Consider the following 20226-nt stretch of genomic DNA (forward strand, 5'->3'; position numbering starts at 1 on the left):
AGGAAAGGATGCGCTGCATGAACAGGGCAACCAATACTGGCTACGTTAAGAGGTTTAGGGGGGATTTAACTTGTATCTTAAATTCTCCATTCATGTGCCTCGGGGAGGTGGGGGGGGGAGGATTTTTCTCTCCTGCCTCCCCTGCAGAAGTGGCTTGAGCTACGTCTACGGCAGGAGCAGTGCACCATACCCGGGTCTCTCCCAGACAAGGACCCTAGAAAGGGGCACCGGGACGGAGCAGCCCCACACCAAGGCCTCTGACCTTCGTGTGTAACTCGGTTGTGGCTCGTGCTACCCTGTGGCGGCCGGGCCAGCCTGAACAAGTTGCCTCTGTTAGAAATGGCAGCCTGGCCTGCTGCTAGTCCAGCCTGTTCCCAGGACACCCAGGAGCTGCAGAACTAGACGGAGTCTAACCAGGAGTCGCTCTGCTGAGCGATGGCGGGAAGTGAAGGCCCCTGCCAGGGCAAACCTCCACCCGGGTGAGTTCCCGTCCGCCGTGGGTTATGGGGCTGCTTGCGATCGCGCAGGGACATCGCAGGGACCCCGGTGCTTGGCCCCTCCGATCTCACCCTTCCCCATGATCCCCTCCAGCCAGAACTTTCTCTCCCGTGCTTTGCCAGCCCCTCTTCCCTGGCCCCTGAGCCGGGAGTTGCCTGGTGCTGGCGCAGAGCACTCTGGGATGTGCGGGGGGGTTGGGAGCCAGCTCTGTATTACTGCTGTGATTCCCGGGGCCCTGGCTCACTTGGGGGCCTTTCCCCTTGGGCTGGGATACAAAACAGTCCGGGCGCTCAGGCCCACGGTCTCCCCGGCTGGTCCACAGGCAGGGCCCTGTAGCCCTGAGGGGCGGGCGCTCGCAGCTCTAGCCCCACGGTGCACCCAGCCTCGATGTCCAAGGCAGGCCCAGGACCTGGTGGCCTGCCCCTGTGGCAGCCTGACGGGCCCATGAGAGCGGGGGTGGGGAGTAGAAGTGTGGGGTGCCCAGCTGTTCCGTGGGCTGCCCCTTTCTTTGGTTCCCTGGGAGCTTGGCAGCCGGGGGGGCCAGCCGGTGTGTGGGGGTGACCAATGGGCCGGAGCACATGTGTGAGCAGCCTGTGCTTTATTCAGGGGCTGATGCAGGAGGAAAGGGCCTGCGGGGGGAGGCGGGCACGCTGCGGGGTGCCCCATGGCCGGGCCACAGGAGCCGAAGGGCCTGGCCGGTCGCTGGCCCGGGCTACGGGCTCGGTGCAAGCTGCCCGGTGGAGGGGTCGAGCGGCGAGTACCGCGTGTACACGGCACAGCTGGCGGAGAGCGGGGGCGTGCAGCTGCGGTCGATCTGCGCCAGCAGCTCCAGGCGCGGGGCTTGGCCGTGCGGACCGGCGGGGTACACGGCCAGCAGCAGCGGCGGGAACGGCGGGGGACTGGCGGCAGGCGGGGCCGGGCTGGCCGATGCGCTATCCATGGAATAAACGGCACAGCTGATGGGGATGGACGGGGCTCCACGGCCCGGCTGCACCGAGGGATCCAGGTGAGAGAACAGGGTCCGCTCGAGGGAGTACACGGCAAACGTCTTGGGCAGGGGCGGATCCGGGCCGGCGCCCCCGTCCATGGAGTACACCGCGTAGCTTCTGGGCACAGGCGGCCCGGAGCTCTGCCTGGCTCCCTCCCAGGGCGGGGTCAGGCTCTGGTCCCTGGAGAAGGTGGCCCAGCAGGCGGAGAGAGGCGGCGTGCAGCTGTGATCCACTGGGGCCGAGGCGGCCGTGGGCCGGGCCGCGGGGGAGAAGCGGCTTCCGGGGGCAGGTAGCCCGGTGACTGCGGCCGCGGGGGAGAAGCGGCCTCTGGGGGCAGGTGGCCCGGTGCCCTGGGCCCACGGGGCTGCGTTCGGGTGCTGGCTGTAGTGCGCGCAGCTTGCGGAGATGGGCGCCGTCGGGCTCCGGTCCACCTGAGCCAGCGGCTCCGGCGCGGCGCAGCTCCCCTGGCCCAGCGGGTGCAGCGTGAGTCGGCTGGGCAGAGGCGGCTGGTCGCCCGGCGCCCCGGCGGGCCCCAGGTGAGAGAGAACCATGGCAGGCGGCCCAGGGCATCTCTGTCCCGCCCTCTCCTCCGTGGGGCTGAGCGCCTCGCTCCCCGGCCTGTGGGGGGAAGCGACATGGGTCACGCGGCACCTTGCAAGGGGGATTTCCCGACACGCGGCCAGCCGGCCGTTCCGCCGCACGTGTTCCCTTTTCCCGCCGGCGCAGGCAGGCCCGCGAGGACCCCGGCCAGCTCCCAGCAGGCACCCCCTCCCCCGGCGCCGTACGGCCTGTCCGTCAGCCACGCCCTTTGCTAAGCAGCACTGGGCGCACCTCCCTAGTCCGGCACCCCCGAGAAGCCCTGTTCTGAAAGAGCCCCACCCTACAGCCGGGGAGACAGCAGATCGGCTAGCAGGGCTGGTAGCTGGTGAGGGTGTAACCCCCACACATTAAGGGGTGTGTCTACACAGCAACGGTATTTCGAAATAACTGTCCCAGCGTCTACACAAGCCAACTGCTATTTCAAAATTAAATCGAAATAGCGGGGGCCTTATTTGGAAATTGGGAAACCTCCTTCTACGAGGAATAGCGCCAAATTGGAAATTGCCACTTCAAAACTAGTGCTGTGTGGACGCTTAGGGGGCCTCCAGCCCTTCCCAGGTGCCCTGCTGGCCGCCCTGGCCACAAGGTAACGTCTGACCTGATGCCCTGCCGGAACCAGTTGTGACGGGCCTTAAATGCGAGTCAGCGCGGACGCGCTATGTCGAAATGCATTTTGTGGCCAGCTGTGTTATTTGGGAATTCAGCCGTAGTGTCGACACAGCCTGGCGGGTCACTGGCCCGTGTGGCACCTGGACCAGAGCAACAGCTAAGCTCAAGAGACGGTTGCAGCAGGGGCGGAGCCAGCTGGCTCGTGGCTCAGGGGGTAGAGGCGCCTATGCGACGCGTCAGAGGTCCCAGGTTCAAATCCAACTGGTGGTTACGCTGGGTCCTGCCGTAGCCTCCATGCCTCTTGAGGGCCCTTCCAGGGGGAAGGGAAGCTGCTTCTGGCTCTGCTTTTTCCTTGGGCCACCCCCCTCCGGCCAGAGGGAAGCCGGCGCTGGCCACCCTTGGCGGCTGGGAGGGGGGGGCTGAGCTGGCACCCTCAGAGCCCCCCTTGAGCGCCACTGGGTGCTGTTTCAAAAGTGCCTGGTGCTGACACTTACAAATTCCAGGTCTATAAAAATCCCTCCCCCCGGCCCACCCGGCGCAGGCCGCGCACACGTTCTGACAGGTGGGTGTCACTGGTGGGGGTCGGGGGGGCTCCCCTCTTCCCCCCCCCCCCCCGCTCTGTGCAGCCCTGCCCCTGGCTGGTGATGTTCCTCCGCCGCGGCTCTCCAGCACAGCCATTGGCTCCTGTGTTTGTACAGCCCAGTACTCAACCCAGGCCTCTTCGCACAGGCAGGGCTATCGCTGCTGCATGGAGCAGGTGCGTTATGCCCCCCCCCCCCCCCCCCCCCGGTCAGCCCACACACACTGTAACTGTGGCCCTACCAAGGGGGCGGCTTGCTGCCAGCCATGTGCGGAACAAATTGTATGTGTGGATGTGCACCACCCGGCGAGCCACCTGCTGTGGGCGCTGTGCTATCCATGGACCGCTGACTGTGCCGGTTGCTTTTCAGCCAGGCAGCGCCTGCTGAGCCTAGGCCACAGTCCAAGCAGCTGCTGACGTGTGTGTGTGGGGGGGGGGGACTCACATTGGTGAACCGAGTCGGGCGTTCTTGTGGGAGGACGGTGACATGCTGCTGGGGGGGGTTAACAGGTTTTTTAACATTTGTGCCATGCAGGAGGAACAGCGTCGCGGGCTCGCGGCCGGGGCGGGACATTGGCCAGCTTGTCCCACGAGGCCCGCGCCATGGCCCCCGCCCCCACCGGCGCCCGTGCGCAGCTTACTCAAGTTAAACGGGGGGCAGGGACGGCTGGGTCCTCAGCCGCTGCTCCAGTGGGCGAGCCTTTGCCTGGTTAGGGGCGTTGCACCGCGCCGGGCCGCCAGACGAGCCCTGCGGCGTCGTTCAGCACCATGCACAGCGGCTAATGCCAGGAGCCGCCGGCTGGGGCACACGCGGGTGGGGGAGGCCGCTGTCACGTACCCTGGCTGGTGTAGAGGGGGGTGGTGCCGGGTCGCGGGATTACATGGGTCACCGCATGGTGACGCCGCCCCCTCGCCACTAGCAGCTTTCCCGCTGCCACCTCGGGAGGACGCGCATGGCCCAGAACAATCCCGCTTGGCCCAAGAAATACTGGTGGAAAGTTGCCATTAAGCCAATCAGGAGGCAGCTATTTGCATACCTGCTCTAATTGGCTCACACCTGTTCAGGCTCCATTATTGACCTGCAGGAGGTCAGCAATAGAAAGGTGGCGATTGGCCGGGTTTGAGGGCACCCCCAGGGTGGGGAGCCGGAGACATGAGCAGCGCCAGGCTCAGGAGGCAGCAGGATGCTGGTGCTAAGGCCCAGGCCTGGCCGTTGAGGCAGGCAGCCCCCAAGCGTGGGCAGCCTTCTGGCTACAGGCCCATGGCCATGAGCTGCCTTCCGCCCCCAGCCTCTTGCTGGGTCAGGCCCTTGACTGAGCCCGAGGGGACGTGCGCGCAGTCATACAAGCCCTACAATGCTCCCTTTAATTTTTCATGTGTGGAATAAATTTGTGAGATGCACCAAGGCAAGCACAGATGTGCACCACCACTAAACACAGTTGCTACCAGCTACAGGAACTCTGCTGATCAGCTGGGTGGCACCTGAATCGCTCCAGGAAACAGGCTAATGGGGAACCCTGCCTACAGGCGCTGCTGGGACAAATCCAGCCTGATGCCACAGCTGTCTTGATGGAGACTCACGGAACTGTTGTCATAGCCAGCTGTGCAGGACCCCCAGCAGCTGGTTCCCAACCTTACCACAGGTCTGCGTACGAGAGCGCGTCTGCCTGAGCCACTGCCTTTCCCCATGTCCCTCACCCCGCGTGTGGGGTTCAGAGGGTTCCATGGCCTAGAAGCTGGTCCGGCCCCGCGTCCCAGCGAGGATGGCCTGGAACAGGCTAAGTGCGGCAGTTCGAGCCCGACAAAACGTGGCATCCCTCGCCCAGGAAATCGGTTCCTTCCTGGCTCCTCTTCTGGGGCAACAAGGAGGCGGGTCTCCTCTGAGCCCCTCCCCCACTCCGGTTCCTACATCCCCTCCCTGGGGAGTTGGTAAGGGGGAGCAGCGGGGCCGGGCCCTGCTGAACAGTAGCCCCAGTGGGAAGGGAAATATGCACCTAGAATCCTAGAACCACAGGGCTGGAAGAGACTCCGGAGTCAGCAAGTCCAGCCCCCTGCCCTAGGCAGGACCAACCCAACTAAATCAAATACATTTGTCAAGCCGGGACTTAAATACTTCTAGGGATGGAGACTCCACCCCCTCCCTAGGGAGCCCAGCCCAGCGCTTCACCCCCTCCCTAGGGAACCCAGCCCAGCGCTTCACCACCCGCCTAGGGAAATTGTTTTTCCTAATCTCCAACCTAGACCTCCCCCACCACAACTTGAGCCCATTGCTCCTTGTTCTGCATCTGTCACTACTGAGAACAGCCTCTCTCCAGTCTCTTGGGAACCCCCCTTCAGGGAGTTGCAGGCTGCTCTCAAATCCCCCCTCACTCTGCTCTTCTGCAGACTAAACAAACCCAAATCCCTCAGCCTCTCCTCATAGGTCATGTGCTCCAGCCCTCTCAGCATTTTGGTCGCCTCCGCTGGCCCCTCTTCAATGCGTCCACGTCCTTCCTATAGCAGGGGACCCAGAACAGGACACAGTACTCCAGCTGTGGCCTTACAAGGACCGAATAAAGGGGACCACGGACAGTCCCCTATTCAGCTGTTGCGGGGACTTTGCAGATTCCTGAGCAGCGGCGCTGGAGTGAAAGGGCCGTGCCCCCCAGAGCTGGAGTCAGGAACAGGGCCGTGGCTCCAGGAGGAAGAGACATGAACAGGGTAAGTGGGGTGGGGTCAGAGCCCTGGTGGAGAGGTCTCTGAGCAAAACCTGGTGCAGCCCCCCCTCACCCTGGGTTCCCGCGCAGAGGCCATGTTGGTTTTCACAGGCCCAAAGGAACTAAGACACCGGCTCACTTCTAGGGCATCACGCCGCCCCTCTCAGAAACGCATCCATCGGGTGGTGGTGTGTTGAGGCAGCGGAAAGCTGGTCTCCTGTGGGTTCCCTGGAGCCAGGGAACACTGCTGCGCTTTGGCCCGCTGCAAAACCCACAACCCCCCTCCTTCCCCGAACGCCGCAAAAGAATGCCCAGGAGTTCCCCGCGTACAGTCAAAAATAGGTTTAGTGGGATGGCTCGAGGCACAGCTGTAAGCAGCAATACTGAACACACGTCGCTTGCGCATCTCCAGGACGGTAAAGAAAGTCTCTTAGTTGGCAGACCCCATTAAAAAAAAAAAAAAAAAACCACCATGAGAAAGTGACCTGCTTGGAATTATTCACAGAATGGTTACGGTCCCTTTACCACGATCCTTTCGCCCTCCTTCACTTGCATGAAACAACTGAGCCCCCACCAACCTGTGGCAGCTGGTAGCAGGAACCCGTGTTTAAATTATAAATTACCTCCTGACTCCCTAACGATATATACAAATAAAACGCATTAGCAAGTAGCTAGCTCCAAAGTGGCATTCCTGGGCGATAGCGAAAGGACAGGACTTGGGCGTTCAACCTGGTTATAAGTCAGGGTCCACGAAAAGGGAGTCGTTGGGCCATTCTCGGAATGCCCTCAGAGCAGGCGACTTGCCTCCGCCTCGAGGGAACATCGCCGTCGCTATATACACTTGTTTCACGTAAATTACACAGCTGGTTTTATCGGCCGAGCGGCTGCCCCGGAGATCTCCAGCCGTCCCGTCAAGTGCGGTATTTCAGGATGATGGGTACTGCAAAAGAGAACAGCAAACATCAGGGTCTGTAAAACCAGCGCAGACACACCCAGCGGCGGCCAGGGTCAGCGCAGCCGGAGAGAGAAAGCAAAGGCTTCACAGCGTGGGCGGTAAGCGTGGCTCTTGGAGATTGGCCCCGGTGTGGGTTCAGCATCCACACACGCCCCGTACGGCCTCATGCCGCGCTGCAGGGTTGCACAGACGAGCCACACTCAGTTCCTTCTGCACATCCCCCCCCCCCCCCCCCCCCCCGGACAAATCGAGGGGGAAGGCAGCAGGAACGGAGTCACACAGAAGCATCCCAAAGAACCACCGCGATTGCACAAGGGGAGTAACCACTGAGGATAACAAGGGGTCCCTACGGGTGCTCCAGTAGGCAAATCCTGAGCAGTATCCGTACCGGGAGCGGGGAATCCCATCCCAGCCTGACGCAGCGCAAGAGAACCAGGCGTCCCATCGGACGGCCCAGCCTAAGGCCGCGTGTTTGGAAGAGGCAGGCACTGAGCTCGGCCCAGCTCAGACACAGGAACGTTTCTATTTTCCTGGGGGCAGCAAGGCCCCCGCGGCACCATCGCAAGTGGAAACACGCCCAGAGCGCGACTCCAAAGTCTCTGGATGGGATGCGGGTCGCCTTCGATCCTTCCGCAAGGAAGACATGTGCAGGGGATTGCCAAAGGTGCTTGGATGTAAGAGATCAGGACTCGTCCGACACCTACTACGTGTAGGGAAGTCTCCCGCCGGAATTGGTGTGGGAGGAACCGACCGGCGCAGAGGGAAATCCGACAGCACCGCGGGGAAGGACTGTGCGGGACCTGGTCCTTGAAAAACACCGTCAATGGGAGGATCTGCATCAAGGCTCCTATTTCCCCAACCCGACGGGCTGACGCGATCGCTCCTAGGAAGGCCGCTTTCCCAGAGAAGGGCAGCAAGGAGCAGGCGGCTGCGGTGCAAACGGGGGTCCCGTATCCGAGTTCCAGATTGGGATCCCAAGGCAGAGTAGGATCCTCAGACAAAAATCGCCCAGGCCTCCAAAGCATCCCAAGGACACCGGGCGTGCGAAGCCTGAAACCGCTCCGGCGGGGAACAATAAGCCGGTAGCGCAGGGAGATGAACCTTGGTGCTAAACCCGATTTTTAAAATCCACCGGATCCTGCAACAGGGCTGCCGGCGGAGACTATTCAGTTTTCGAGGGGAACGCCCGTGGTGGAGACCTCTTCTCCTGGTAACTAGCCCCAGCTGACACCCTGCTCCTGTCTCAACGTCAAAACGGTGGATTTCTGCAGGGCGAACCACGTTCCGAACTGCTGGGAACAGGATCTCTGCCTGAGCACGGACAAACAGCCCTGCACAACGGGGAAGATGCCTCAGTCCTGCTGGGGACGTCAGCCCGTCTGCCTTCATCAGACCATGCACGCGAACCACGAGCCGAGCCTCCGGAGAAAGCGCAACTCTGCCTGCCGCCGCCGTTGCCCTTCCTCGGTAGCGGTGTTAGAAAGTCTTTAAGCGAGAGGCTGTTTCCCACACACGTGGGGAGAAACCCGCCGTGGCAGCACAGACCCAGGGAGCCCGTGTGCAATACTGGCTGCGTGGGACCGGACAGCCCTACAGAGCACGACCCAGCGAGGGATTCTCAACGTTATTTACAGCAAACAAAATATTTGTGTATCCCAACCCGGCAGGGAAGGGCTGTCAATACTCACTGATGATCACAAGCAGGAGGGTGATGGCAACCAATGCTACAAGGGCCTTCATCTGCAAGAGGAATGCCAAGAGAGGCCGAGGTTACGTGTCGGGCTGGCTCCCCTTCCCGTTAGACGCAGGGACGGCGGGCGCTCAATACCGAGGCTGCCAGGATTGCCTTCCCCCGCACACGATATGCCCACCTCAGCCACGCAAAGGCTGCTGGAAGTCGACAGAGCAGTGCATGCTGGATTCAACGTAAGAGGCGGCCCCATTTTCATGCAAATGAGATGCAAACCTCAGATTCCCGCCACCTGCCCGGACAACGTTCTACGCTGGCTCTGTAGGACCCAGTTTCTAAGCACCCGCCTAAAGAAACCGGCTCCTTCCCCCCCGCCGTGGACTCACCTTGCAGCCTCGCCACCACATCTGTCTCCGAAGCTGCTTGGATCGGTTGCTAAATGCAGTGGCATTGTCCGATAAACTTTCTGTGGCAGATGGAGAGAGAAAAGAATTAAAGGCGCGGCAGCACGGGCCCGGCCAGTCGCGTGAACACGTCCGAAAAAAGTCCTCCGGTTCTGCAAATCGACTTCTTTTTAAACCACAAACGAGGCAACCCGGGAACACACACAATCACCAAGCGCTTCTGCAGAACGCTGTCGAATTCAGCAAGCAGCTTTCAGCCAAAGGCTGGATTTGACCGGCAGTCCTGTCGAACTCTGCCAGCACAAGCTAACGGGTAGGGGACCTAGCTTAAGCAGGAATGTATTTTACTCTTTGGTAAGTGGACTCTTCCTCTTAAAAACACACGAGACTGGAAAAAAAGGAGAAGTAAATCTAAACAGCAGGACCCAAAAAACAGTCTTGAGCAAAGGTTCGTGGCAGGGCAGGAACAGACGTAGAGAACTCTGGAAGCTATGTGACGAGAACAGCCCTGAGACAATGAAGATGCACCCTAGCTGGAAATTATAACAACTGGGGACTTACCGAGTTAAACATCTGGACAGGAAATGAAGGGAGGTTTAAACAGGCAAAACACAAAGGCGATTCAGTTGGGGGAATGCTAGTCCAAAACCGCAGCTCTTCCAGGCAGGGTCTCTTTGCAAACTCCTGCCTCTCCAGAGAAAGGGCAGGAGCAGAGAGCGGGGAAACGAGAACGTACCGCTCCAACTTACGGACAAGGTAAGTCAGCGCAGAAGCTTTGTGGTACATCGTTAGGCACCTAAGTACTTTAAAAACAACGAGGGGTCCGGAGCAGCGTAGTGACCGACAAAAAAAATAGCGACGGCATTATGAGCTTTCGTGGGCACAGCCCACTTCTTCAGATGCGCTGGGTGGAGGGAAAACAGGGAACCCAGAATTTACCACAGAAAAAGGGAGAGAAAAAAAAAGTCCCTGTCAACTGCAGTGCCGGAGCTAACGAGGCAAGTTGTGTCGGCTACTTAGCTGCTGATATAAACAAGGCGTTAAATGCAGGGAAGGCTGGCTTCATTTTTACACCCAAAGCTTTTTGTTCTGGGATGAATTCTGGGTTCCGGTCACCCCTCTCCGGCTGGCTGGAGGAAGTGGGTTTTGCTCGCGGAAGCACCTGCCGCTATAGATAATTGGCGAGTCTCTAAACTGCCCCAGGACCACGCATCATTTTTCGAGTTACCAACTAACCCGAGGGGACGCGAAGAGCAGCCAGCCCGCACCAGGGGTGGAAGGCGCGATGGGCGAGGCCCTGAGACAGAGCCGCTGGGGCTGTACAGAAACCACGTCCGGGGGGGGACGAGGGGGAAGCTAGAAGCACCGAGGGAACGGGTTAGGTTAGGGCAGCTGGAGGAAGCAGGGGGATGAAACTTAGCTTCCCCACAGACAGTGCAATAGCCTCCCAAGGGAAGTGGCGTCGCCATGGCTACACCTCAGAGAGACCGGCCCAGGCTGGGACATTGCAGCAACCAATCCTGCCCCGGGCTGTCGGGAACCGGGGCTCCTTGCGGGTCTCTCCGATTTCTAGGCTCTGCTGCCAGGCAATGGAACGAGTCCAGCGGCGAGAGCTGGGGGTGCAGCAAGATGGCCGCCGCCAGAGGAGGCTTCCGAGTCCTTCACGGAGGTCACACACCGTGGCGCTTTCAAGGGGCCCGTCCGGCAACCCCCGACTCTCCGGGAAGGCGGGGGGGGACGCAGGGTTGTCGCACGCCATGAGAATTCCCACCTGACTTATCCTGCAAGTCATCCAGCCTCTCGCCCCTCTCGATCACCTTGGTGATGTTCTCCTGCATCACGTCGATCACCTCGTCCACCTGGTTCTGGACACTAGGGGAGAGCGGAGCCGTGAGAAACCCGCCGGGAACCCAGGGGCACCTTAGACCCCGAGCAGCCGCCCGCGTTACGGAGCCTCCGTCTGCCCAGGGACGAGACAGACCGGCCAACAGGCCCCCGGGACCTTTGACAAAGTCCAGCGTGCAGGGCTGGCCTGGCTGCCCCCCGCCCCCCCATCTCTGCTCCACACTTTCATCCTCGCCCCATGCTCAGGGGATGTTTCCAAGGCAAGGACTGGAGCTTTACCAGCAGCTTCCTTGCTCTGGCTCGCGCTCGTCCTGCCGTACTGTGCGGTTTTGCCTTTTCTAATCCAGCTGCCGACACCTCAGCCGCCGGAGCGGAGTTAGCACCTCGCTCCGGTTTTCCTGCGGGAACGGCCAGGTCTCACCCCGCAGTGCAGAGGGGCGTGGCAGTGGTGGGACACCCCTGTTGGTGGTGGTGGGCAGGGGAGTCCCCCGGTCCCGCCAGACTGGAGCACCCCCCGCCTGCTCCCCCTTTCCATCGGTTCAACCTTACGTTGAACCGGTTAGCCAAGGAAACGGCATTTTACATCCCTAGTTTGGACATGGATGAAAACGGGGGGCAAAGCATCCCCCGACCTGGGAACACGACAGAAGTGGCCCTTTCTGCAGCATCTCAGACACTCCGCGTGGATTATTCTGCGTCTGCCTGAAATCTACAGCTAAATCTGCTGTTTGCAACCATCCCGTGTCGACGAGAGATGCCTGGATTCCCACCCGGGGTTTCATGCTCTCTCAGAGCAAGGCAATACCTGACTCCCCTCCCTGGCAAGGGAACCAATTTTGTGTTTAACATCGCGTTGCTACACAACAGAGGTCCCGTCGCTCCAACCAGACCAGCTTCCGTTCCTGGATCTACTAAACACAGAGCCTCTTCTAGGGAATCTGTTTCTTTCATCCTTTATCTTGACATGCTGAGAGGCACACACCCAAATACCTACAGCATTAAGCCAGTGACTCACAACCAGGGACTAAACAAAAGGGAGTTGTCATCACAAGGCATAGGCAACCAGGCGTGTGGTGTCACCAGAAGTCCTGGACAAACCTGGCAGGCAATTACTGCCTCCCGCGCAAGACGGGGGATGAGAGGAGAAAAACAACCCCGGGAAAATGAGAAAGGAAGGGTCCGAGTCTGCTAGCCTGCTCTCCCCAGCGTGGGGTTCCCCCGAGGCGGGCGAGCGGCAGGACGACGCACAGTAAATCTTTCCCTTTTTCCAAAAGCTCCCACGGATCCGTGCCCTGGATGATAAAGTGAAGCCCAGAGGATGGCCAAGTGCATGACAAATGGGGCAGCTCTGTATTCCTAAGCCGGCGGATTCCCTTGGCACAGCAAGGGGGCAAATGGAACGTGGATAACAAGGTAAAAGATGTGAGAATGGATGAGAAAGGCAAGAGCAGCACAGGAACAACAGTGGCTCAGATATAAAATAGGGATGTTAGAGTCTAGTCGAATGATTAACTGAGAAGCCAGGACTTATTGGTTAATCCTATCGACTATGTGAACTTCCCACCTCTTGCTGCCTCTGTATCAGAGGCAGCAAAGGGGCGGGGAGGGAAAGGAGCAGGAGCCTGTGACGATGGGAAAACAGCTGCCCATGAACAGCCAATCCCGTGGAGCTGCCTGCCCCTCCCACCACCATGCTTCTGTATCAGAGGCAGCAAAGGCGGGGGGGGGGGGAAGGAAGAGGGGAGGAGGATGCTCAAGGCCCTTGCAGACAGGGCCTGCTCCGTGGGATAGTTGTGTATATAAGACAAAGCCTCCAACAGGAGGATGGTTCCAATAATATTGGGGCATCTGGTCACCCTACCGGCAATATTCCCTCTAAATGTTCCCATGCATGTGCAGAATGAATTTTGTTATGTGCACCGATAGAGAAGTGATGTGTGGGCGGAGGGGTTTGCAATGCGGGAGGGAGCTCAGGGCTGGGGCAGGTTAGGGTGCAGGGGGTGGGGATGAGGGATTTGGAGGTGCGGGGTTCAGAATGCCCAGCTTAGAGGGAATTTAGCCTCCCTGGAACAAAGCAGCCGAATTTAAAAATCCATAAATCAAATCTGGACCATGCATCCAAACTCAAAGGCACTTACTGCCGGATCTTGTCATTCCTGGGTGCAAACCTTGGTCCTGCGGGTCCTCTCCTGCCGGCACAGAACAGAGACAGTGATCATGAATGGAAACACGCACAAGCAAGCCGGTCTGTCCCCAACGGTTCGGTCTTTCCCGGGGTTCCCAGAGAGGCAACAGCTCAAACTAGACAAGGCAAAACACACCCACCCGGGAATGATCCTCCATCAGCAAGATGCCGGACCACACACCAGCCCAGGGGTCTTTGCCCCCCCTCACTGATGGGCGGCCCCAATTTGATTGGCCCAGTCTGACTTGACGTTCATGGCTCGTGTTCTCCCGGATCAACCAGGCGCTGAATCTATCGCCCCACGGGAAGAGAAACAGCTGGCAACACTCCCGTCCAATCATTCCTACCAGGGAGTACGCAAGAGCTGCCTTCTACTTGCAATGGCCCCAGCTCTGGTTTGCACAGCGGTTTGGCCCACGATATATCCGGCCCCTCCCCGTACTGCCACACCCCCAGCACTCCTCCACAGCTACTCACAAGAAGAAGTCCTCCTCCTCGTCAGAATCTTCTTCCAGCAAGTTTCTCTGCAAACACCAAAAAAAGTTTAGTTTCTAATTAATTGGAGCTGAGCGTCCATGTCGTATCCACCAACCTTCTCACCACCGGTTGTACACGACTCCCTTAGGAACACATGAATGCTCCTTATTAAACGACCAGAAGGGATATCCTTCTTTTCAGCCTCCTCCCCATCTCCCAGAGCTTAAACTGGGAGGCTGTACACCGTTACCAATAAACCAGAGGTGTTAAAGCCATTGTCAGCTGAAGATATAAAAGATGGGACTGGAGGTTCAAGTTAACAATCTCTCCTTGGTCCTACCCGCCGAGCGAGTCTGGGCATTAGGAGAGAGGATGAACCTTTCCAATTTTCACACGGGGGTTAAGGGTGCTAATGGGTTTCCAGATGTGGGAGCATTCTAACCCCGTTTGCACTGAGACACGCACCTTTCTGGTACTGGGTTTATCTTCATACGCCCTTGGCTGCGTCTAGACTGGCAAGTTTTCCCGCAAAGGTAGCTGATTTTGCAGAAAAGCTTGCCAGCTGTCTACACTGGCCGCTTGAATTTCCGCAAGAACAGACGATCTCATGTAAGATCGTCAGTGTTCTTGCGGAAATACTATGCTGCTCCCGTTGGGGCAAAAGCCCCCTTGCGCAAATGCTTTTGTGCAAGAGGACCAGTGTAGACAACGCGGGATTGTTTTGCACCAAAAAGCCCCGATCGTGAAAATAGCGATGGGGGCTTTCTTGCACAAAACCGCGTCTAGATTGGCACGGACGCTTTTCCCCAAAAAGTGCTTTTGCGCAAAAGCATCCGTGCCAATCTAGACGCTCTTTTCCACAAATGCTTTTAACGGAAAAACTTTTCCATTAAAAGCATTTGCGGAAAATCGTGACAGTCTCGATGTAGCCCCTTATGTTTGTTACACGGGGCCCAGTTCCCGCAACACTCGTTAGTAACCCATTTTGGCCTCCATCACCAATCAGCAGATGGTTCTTGGCCTGAGCTTTCAAGTCAGCCTTGAGAACGCTGACTGTACTGGACCACGTATCTGACAGACATCACTGGGGTAGCCTTAGATTCTCTCAGCATCACAGTGAGGAGAGCCAAGCAGACTGAGCGCCCGGGCTGAGAATTTGCACGACAATCTTGTAAGATTGCTGGAAAAACAAGGGCTTGGGTTGATCCTTCTTTTAAAGAAACAGATGTCTCTCTCCCTAGGGTTATGTCGGAGGCTTTGTCTCCGTGACAGATGTGCCAGCTCCTCAGGGCAACGTCCTTGGTTAGGGTTAAAAAAAATCGAGACGATGATTTGGGGTTTTACATCCAGCCCCACGATCCTTGGAGATGGCGTTGCCCTCGCGTTTGGATTTCAACGCCCATATTCTGAGTGCTGAGACTCATTTCCTCAGCAGCTTGATCTGCATTTGCTGAGCCCGTTTAAACCGGAGGCTAGAGATCTTGTTCTAGCCTCAGTACGGAGCAAAACACCTCCCCCTGCAGCCAAGCCGTCCGTCATATCTTTAGGCACTGTCACCAGCTGAGCAGGAGTCGACGCTCCAGCCTGGCTTCCAGGCTTGCTTTAAACGCCCCCCACACTCTGGCCAGGCAAATCCTGTTTAAATCCACCTAACGGGCAGTTGCAATTTAAACCAGCACACGGATTTCCAGCCCCAGCATCGAGGGGACTTCAGCACAGAAAGTAAATCCCCTGGGATCCGTAACACACAGATCAGGGCCACGAGATGCAAGTTGACAATCTGACAGCATAGTGATTCCACAGCGAACAAGCGAGAAACATGGTACAAAGCCCTGCTGCACACCCTGCCTTTAACTGGACTAATGCTACCCTTCATGGTGACGGGTGCAAATACAGGCAGAACCTCTCTAGTCCGGCACCCTTGGGACCTGACCGGTGCCGAACCAAAGAATTTGCTGAACCGCTGGACGTCAATATTGTCTACATAAAACATTCATAAGAATATAAGAACTTCCAGCCTGTGTCAGACCAAAGGTCCATCTAGCCCAGTGTCCAGTCGCCAAGGCCAGGTGCCCCGGAGGGAGTGAACACAACAGGGAATCATCACGTGACCCCTCTCCCGACATCCATTTCCAGCCTCTGACAAACAGAGGCTAGGGACACCTTCCCTCCCCATCCTGACTAACAGCCATTAATGGACCTGTCTTCCATGAATTTATTTAGCTCTTTTAAAAATCCTGTTAAAGTCCTGGTCTTCACAACATCCTCCGGCAAGGAGTTCCACAGGTTGACCATGTGTTGTGTGAAGAAATACTTCCTTCTGTTTGTTTTAAACTTGCTACCTATTCATTTCATGTGGTGGCCACTAGAGCTTGTGTGTTATGGGAACAAGTAAATAACTTTTCCTTATTTTCTCTCTCTACACCAGTCATGATTTTATAGACCTCGATCATGTCCCCCTTAGTCTCCTCTTTTCTAAGATGGAAAGTCCCCATCTTATTAATCTCTCCTCATATGGCAGCAGTTCCAAACCGCTACTCATTTTCATTGCCCTTTTCTGAACTTTTCCCAATGCCAAGATCTCTTTCGCGAGATGAGGCGACCGTATCAGCAAGTAGTATTCAATATGTGGGCATACCAGAGATTTATACCAAGACAATAAAATATTCTTGGTCTTATCCCCAGAGTTGGGATGATGTTTTCCAATGTGCATTACTTTGCATTTATCAATGTTAAAATTCATCGGCCAGCATTAAAACTCATGTAGCAGCATCACCAACACTTCCCCTGCTTACTGGGCTCTTAAAAGATATTGAAGGGTAAATGAGAGCTACATCGCAGCACAGAGCACTGAGAGCCAGGGTTGGTGCCTGTAAACAAACTTTATGGGACCGCGGGAAACTTGGTCACACCCATGATAAGTGGCCATCCAGCTAACTCAAATCATGTTGAACCACGGATGTTGCCAGACCAGAGTGTTCTGGACTAGAGAGGTTCAACCTATAATTGCTTTATTGCAGCAGCATTCTGCACAATCGACTCACCAGTAACTGACACACTCTGATATTAAGTTCTTTCTCCCACTCCCCAGCTGTCCAGAGCCACTCACATCTAACACTACGTAAGGAGTAGAGGCAGCTAATCGGTAGGCTGGGTTCTTACTTTCCATCTTTGTTACGTATTAGTTCTATCTACTCTTTCCTCCAAAATAAGCAGTGTCTATCAGGAGACCTGAAAATAAAAATAAATCTAGTTACTTCACCAAACAGACTGAGCACACTCCACCTGCCAGGCGAAGAGGTACTCGGCGTATCTAAAAATACCGTCACTTCGTTAAGTCCTTTTATATCCCCACTAGCCAGATGCATGAAGTTTTGGTACCCTATAGTATGTCACTGTGTTCAACTACAAGAGAACCCATGTGGGATACAGAGCAGCCTTGGAGGGTGAGGAAGAAAAACCAGGTGAGTCCTTTGTCTGCAAACGGCGCAGTCACCCCTTTCTGTTTGTCAAACCTTTGTGGTTTCCCGCAATGTTCCCTCTAATTTGTGACTATTTGTGTGTGGAATAAATTTTGTTCTGTGCGCCAAGGCATGCGCAGGTGCGCACCACCAAGAAACACTTGGTCCCAGCTATGGATCAATGGGCAGTATTTGCATCTCTCCTGGGCGGCCGCCCAAGCGCTCAGTGTACGCAAAACGCCGATGTCTCCTCCCAGACACACAGCCCAATTACAAAACAGGGATTATTTAGCAGGCACAACCCCCAGCTGGCTCCACCCTCTGAAGAAGTTGTTCAACAACTGAGAAGACACCAAGCGAGGCATCCTAAGCAGTCAGCACTGAGCGCGGCCAGCCAGAAGGATTCAACATGTCCTCCCATCTGGCTTTCTGCGCTCACATGCTGAGTGCCCCACTTGGCTTGTATCACGGTAGATGTCGTTCGTCTGAGGTCCGCTTTCAGCAATCCCTCCCCGTTCCGATGGTCCCAAAGCCCCCGGCAACGGAGCTGTGTGTGCCAGCCAGGGATCTCAGAGCACAGTGTGAGTAAACACACCCCTGCTAATTAAGGGGGCGGGGTGCCAACGAATGCAAACGAGACCCTGAGTTGCCAGGCACTCACCCTTTCGCTTTTCACCGAGCCGGTCACCTCGTCGTCGTTTAGGTGGCGCTTGAATTTTGGAGGCATCTTTCCTATTCACAGAACTGGCCTGGACTGTCTGTACCGGGGGGTGGCGGAAGAAGAGGCTGCGTAGAAGGGAGAGGGAAGAAAACATCTCAGAGCCCATTGTGCTGAGATCAATTCTCTGTCCGATCGCCGCGGTCTCCCTAAAACTCAGCCCAGTGAAACAGAATCCATTGACAAATGCCACAGGAAAGAGAATGAAAAATCAACCCACCGGCCCAGCAATGCCAGGCTTTCAGGGACCCCAAGGGACAGATCACGTCGTTCCGTCTAGTTTCAGAAACTTTGACCCTGAAGAGACGTGACGGTACCTGCTTATCTTTACGCATGTGACTGTGCAGGCCACATGTGAGTTTCCGGAGGGCCAAGGCCAAAGCGTTTAAGTTCACTGGGGCTGGGACTGTGTTTTTCTGCATTTTTGTACAGCTCTGAGCACAGCGGAGAACCGATCCACAACCCTTATCAAGCCCTTTGGTCTAAAACCCCAAAGCGACCAATTTTATCAAAAAGCCACAGGTTACTAAACCAGGAAAGAAAAGCAATAAAACCTGACGAGCCCCCACAGGATTTTGGCCAAGCGCGGTCTGCTCTCTCTCTTCCACCTTGCCCCCTTTGCTACGGTCAGTGCCAACGAGGGGCCCAGTTGGAAGAGTTAAACCCTGCTTCTCTACAGAACAGGCCCATCTCATGTAGGCACGGCAGCATGCAAAGTTCTCCAGCGTTCCTCCGCCAACGTGTTCCGTTCCACCTGAGCCAGACAGACGGCCCCTGCCCTTGGCGTCTTTGGGAGTGACCCACAGATGCCGAGGGTGGTGGAGAGCTGGGCTGGGTAAATATCTGTCAGCAAGGAACTGCACCCCACTTCATAGTGATCACTTGCAGGGCTGACCTCGTCTGGCTCCGTGTCCCAGTGACCCAGGAGGTAAAGAATCTGGCTCCCCGAGCCACCCAGTTCTATCCTAAGCGGCTTTCTACCCCAAGTACCCTGGATACGGCTTTGCGGGTTTGAACATCACCACTCTCCTCGGCTGCAGGAGTCAGTGGAGATGAAACGTTGCAATCCCGGGGAACCTGCCACCCCGGAGCGGGCACATGGAAAATTGCAGGGAGAGCCGTAGGCTGTGACAATACCAGAAATGCAGGAAATTTAGCCAATGTCCCAGCACAGCGAGCACTGTCTGCTCCCCTAAACAGCCAGACAGCCCGCAGCAGGGCAGGGCCTGTCCCCATGTGCTGAAGGATGAGAGTGTCGCTACAGGTTAAGAGCAACAGTCCAGACACAACCGAAGCCAGGAGCAAAAGAGGCACAAGTTAGAGAATCTGGAGAAGTCACCCAGGCAGCTGATGGGGGTAGGGGGGTACAATGGTCCTGGGCAAGGAGTGGGGGGGGGGCGGGTGTCACCCAGCTGGCTGGGCCGGAAGCAGGGACCACAGCGAATACGAGGGGCTGGGCTGGGGGTTATCGGAGGGATCATGTGGCCGGTAGAGGAGAAGCCCTGGCAATGAGCACAGGCTGGAGGAAGTGAGAGATACCCCAGTGCTAGGGAACTGCTTTCCCCGATGGGTCTCTCCTGGGACCCCTCCCCCGTGAAGCCCCCGAACCCCACTCCCCTCTAAAACCCAGCGCTTGGGAGGAGAGGGGACCCTGAGACGAGCTCACGTGCAGCATGAGTCTACACGGGGCCACCAGACAACAGCAGAGGGGGCAAGAGCTCTGCAAGCACACGTAGCTGGGAGCCCCCAAAGCCCTTCACCCACAGAACCCCCAAAGCCTCTCCACAGAACGGCCTCCAAGGACCCCCCCAATTCCCACCCCATTCCCCCCACAGAGCCCCCTCCCCAAGGGCCCCCTCCCCCCCTACAGAGCCCCCTCCCCCAGGGCCCCCAGGCCCTGCCCCCCACAGAGCCCCCTCCCCCAGGGCCCCCAGGCCCTGCCCCCCACAGAGCCCCCTCCCCAAGGGCCCCCAGGCCCTGCCCCCCACAGAGCCCCCTCCCCCAGGGCCCCCAGGCCCTGCCCCCCACAGAGCCCCCTCCCCAAGGGCCCCCTCCCCCCCTACAGAGCCCCCTCCCCCAGGGCCCCCAGGCCCTGCCCCCCACAGAGCCCCCTCCCCAAGGGCCCCCAGGCCCTGCCCCCCACAGAGCCCCCTCCCCAAGGGCCCCCAGGCCCTGCCCCCCCGGAGCCCCCTCCCGATAACCCCCCTGCCGGCCCCGCTCACCGCTCCGCGGCTGGGAAATGGCCGGGCTGCGCGGAGGGGCCCAGCTGCGAGTCAGCTGCTCCATCGAGCGCTCGGCGATCCGGGCCGAGCGCCGAGCCATCGATTCCTGCCCGGCGCTCGGCGGGCTGGCCCCTGGGGGGCGCGCGCGTGTCTCGAGCCCACTCGCGCGAGGGGGCGGGGCTGAGGCTCGCTGCCAGCTGGGAGCCCACGTGGGCAGCGGCGCGGCGCTCGGGGCTGTCGCGGTCCCGGCCCGTGTCCACGCGGGGGTGCAGCACGGGGGGGGGGGCTCTGCACCCC

General features: G+C 58.0%; 1 protein-coding gene across 1 annotated transcript; it reads right to left on the reverse strand.

Moving 5' to 3' along the window:
• Positions 1 to 6299: 6299 nt before the first annotated feature.
• VAMP4 (vesicle associated membrane protein 4) lies at positions 6300 to 20082 on the reverse strand. Its single transcript, XM_075937045.1, has 8 exons — positions 19930 to 20082; positions 17651 to 17775; positions 13529 to 13575; positions 13005 to 13055; positions 10793 to 10893; positions 9004 to 9083; positions 8616 to 8667; positions 6300 to 6912 (listed from the first exon to the last, which is right to left on the reverse strand). The coding sequence occupies exons 2-8, from the start codon at positions 17714 to 17716 to the stop codon at positions 6884 to 6886; spliced, it is 426 nt and encodes a 141-aa protein (XP_075793160.1). The 5' UTR covers positions 17717 to 17775; positions 19930 to 20082; the 3' UTR covers positions 6300 to 6883.
• Positions 20083 to 20226: the final 144 nt, after the last annotated feature.

This window comes from Pelodiscus sinensis, chromosome 9 (genome assembly GCF_049634645.1).
Source record: "Pelodiscus sinensis isolate JC-2024 chromosome 9, ASM4963464v1, whole genome shotgun sequence".
In the NCBI taxonomy this organism is placed as follows: domain Eukaryota; kingdom Metazoa; phylum Chordata; order Testudines; family Trionychidae; genus Pelodiscus; species Pelodiscus sinensis.

Coding starts and splice junctions, on each gene's coding strand:
- VAMP4 (XM_075937045.1), bottom strand. CDS start 17,716: ATGCCTCCAAAATTCAAGCGCCACCTAAACGACGACGAGGTGACCGGC. Junction 13,576..17,650: donor GCTCGGTGAAAAGCGAAAGG/GTGAGTGCCTGG, acceptor TGGTGTTTGCAG/AGAAACTTGCTGGAAGAAGA. Junction 10,894..13,004: donor AGGAATGACAAGATCCGGCA/GTAAGTGCCTTT, acceptor GCTCTCCCCTAG/TGTCCAGAACCAGGTGGACG.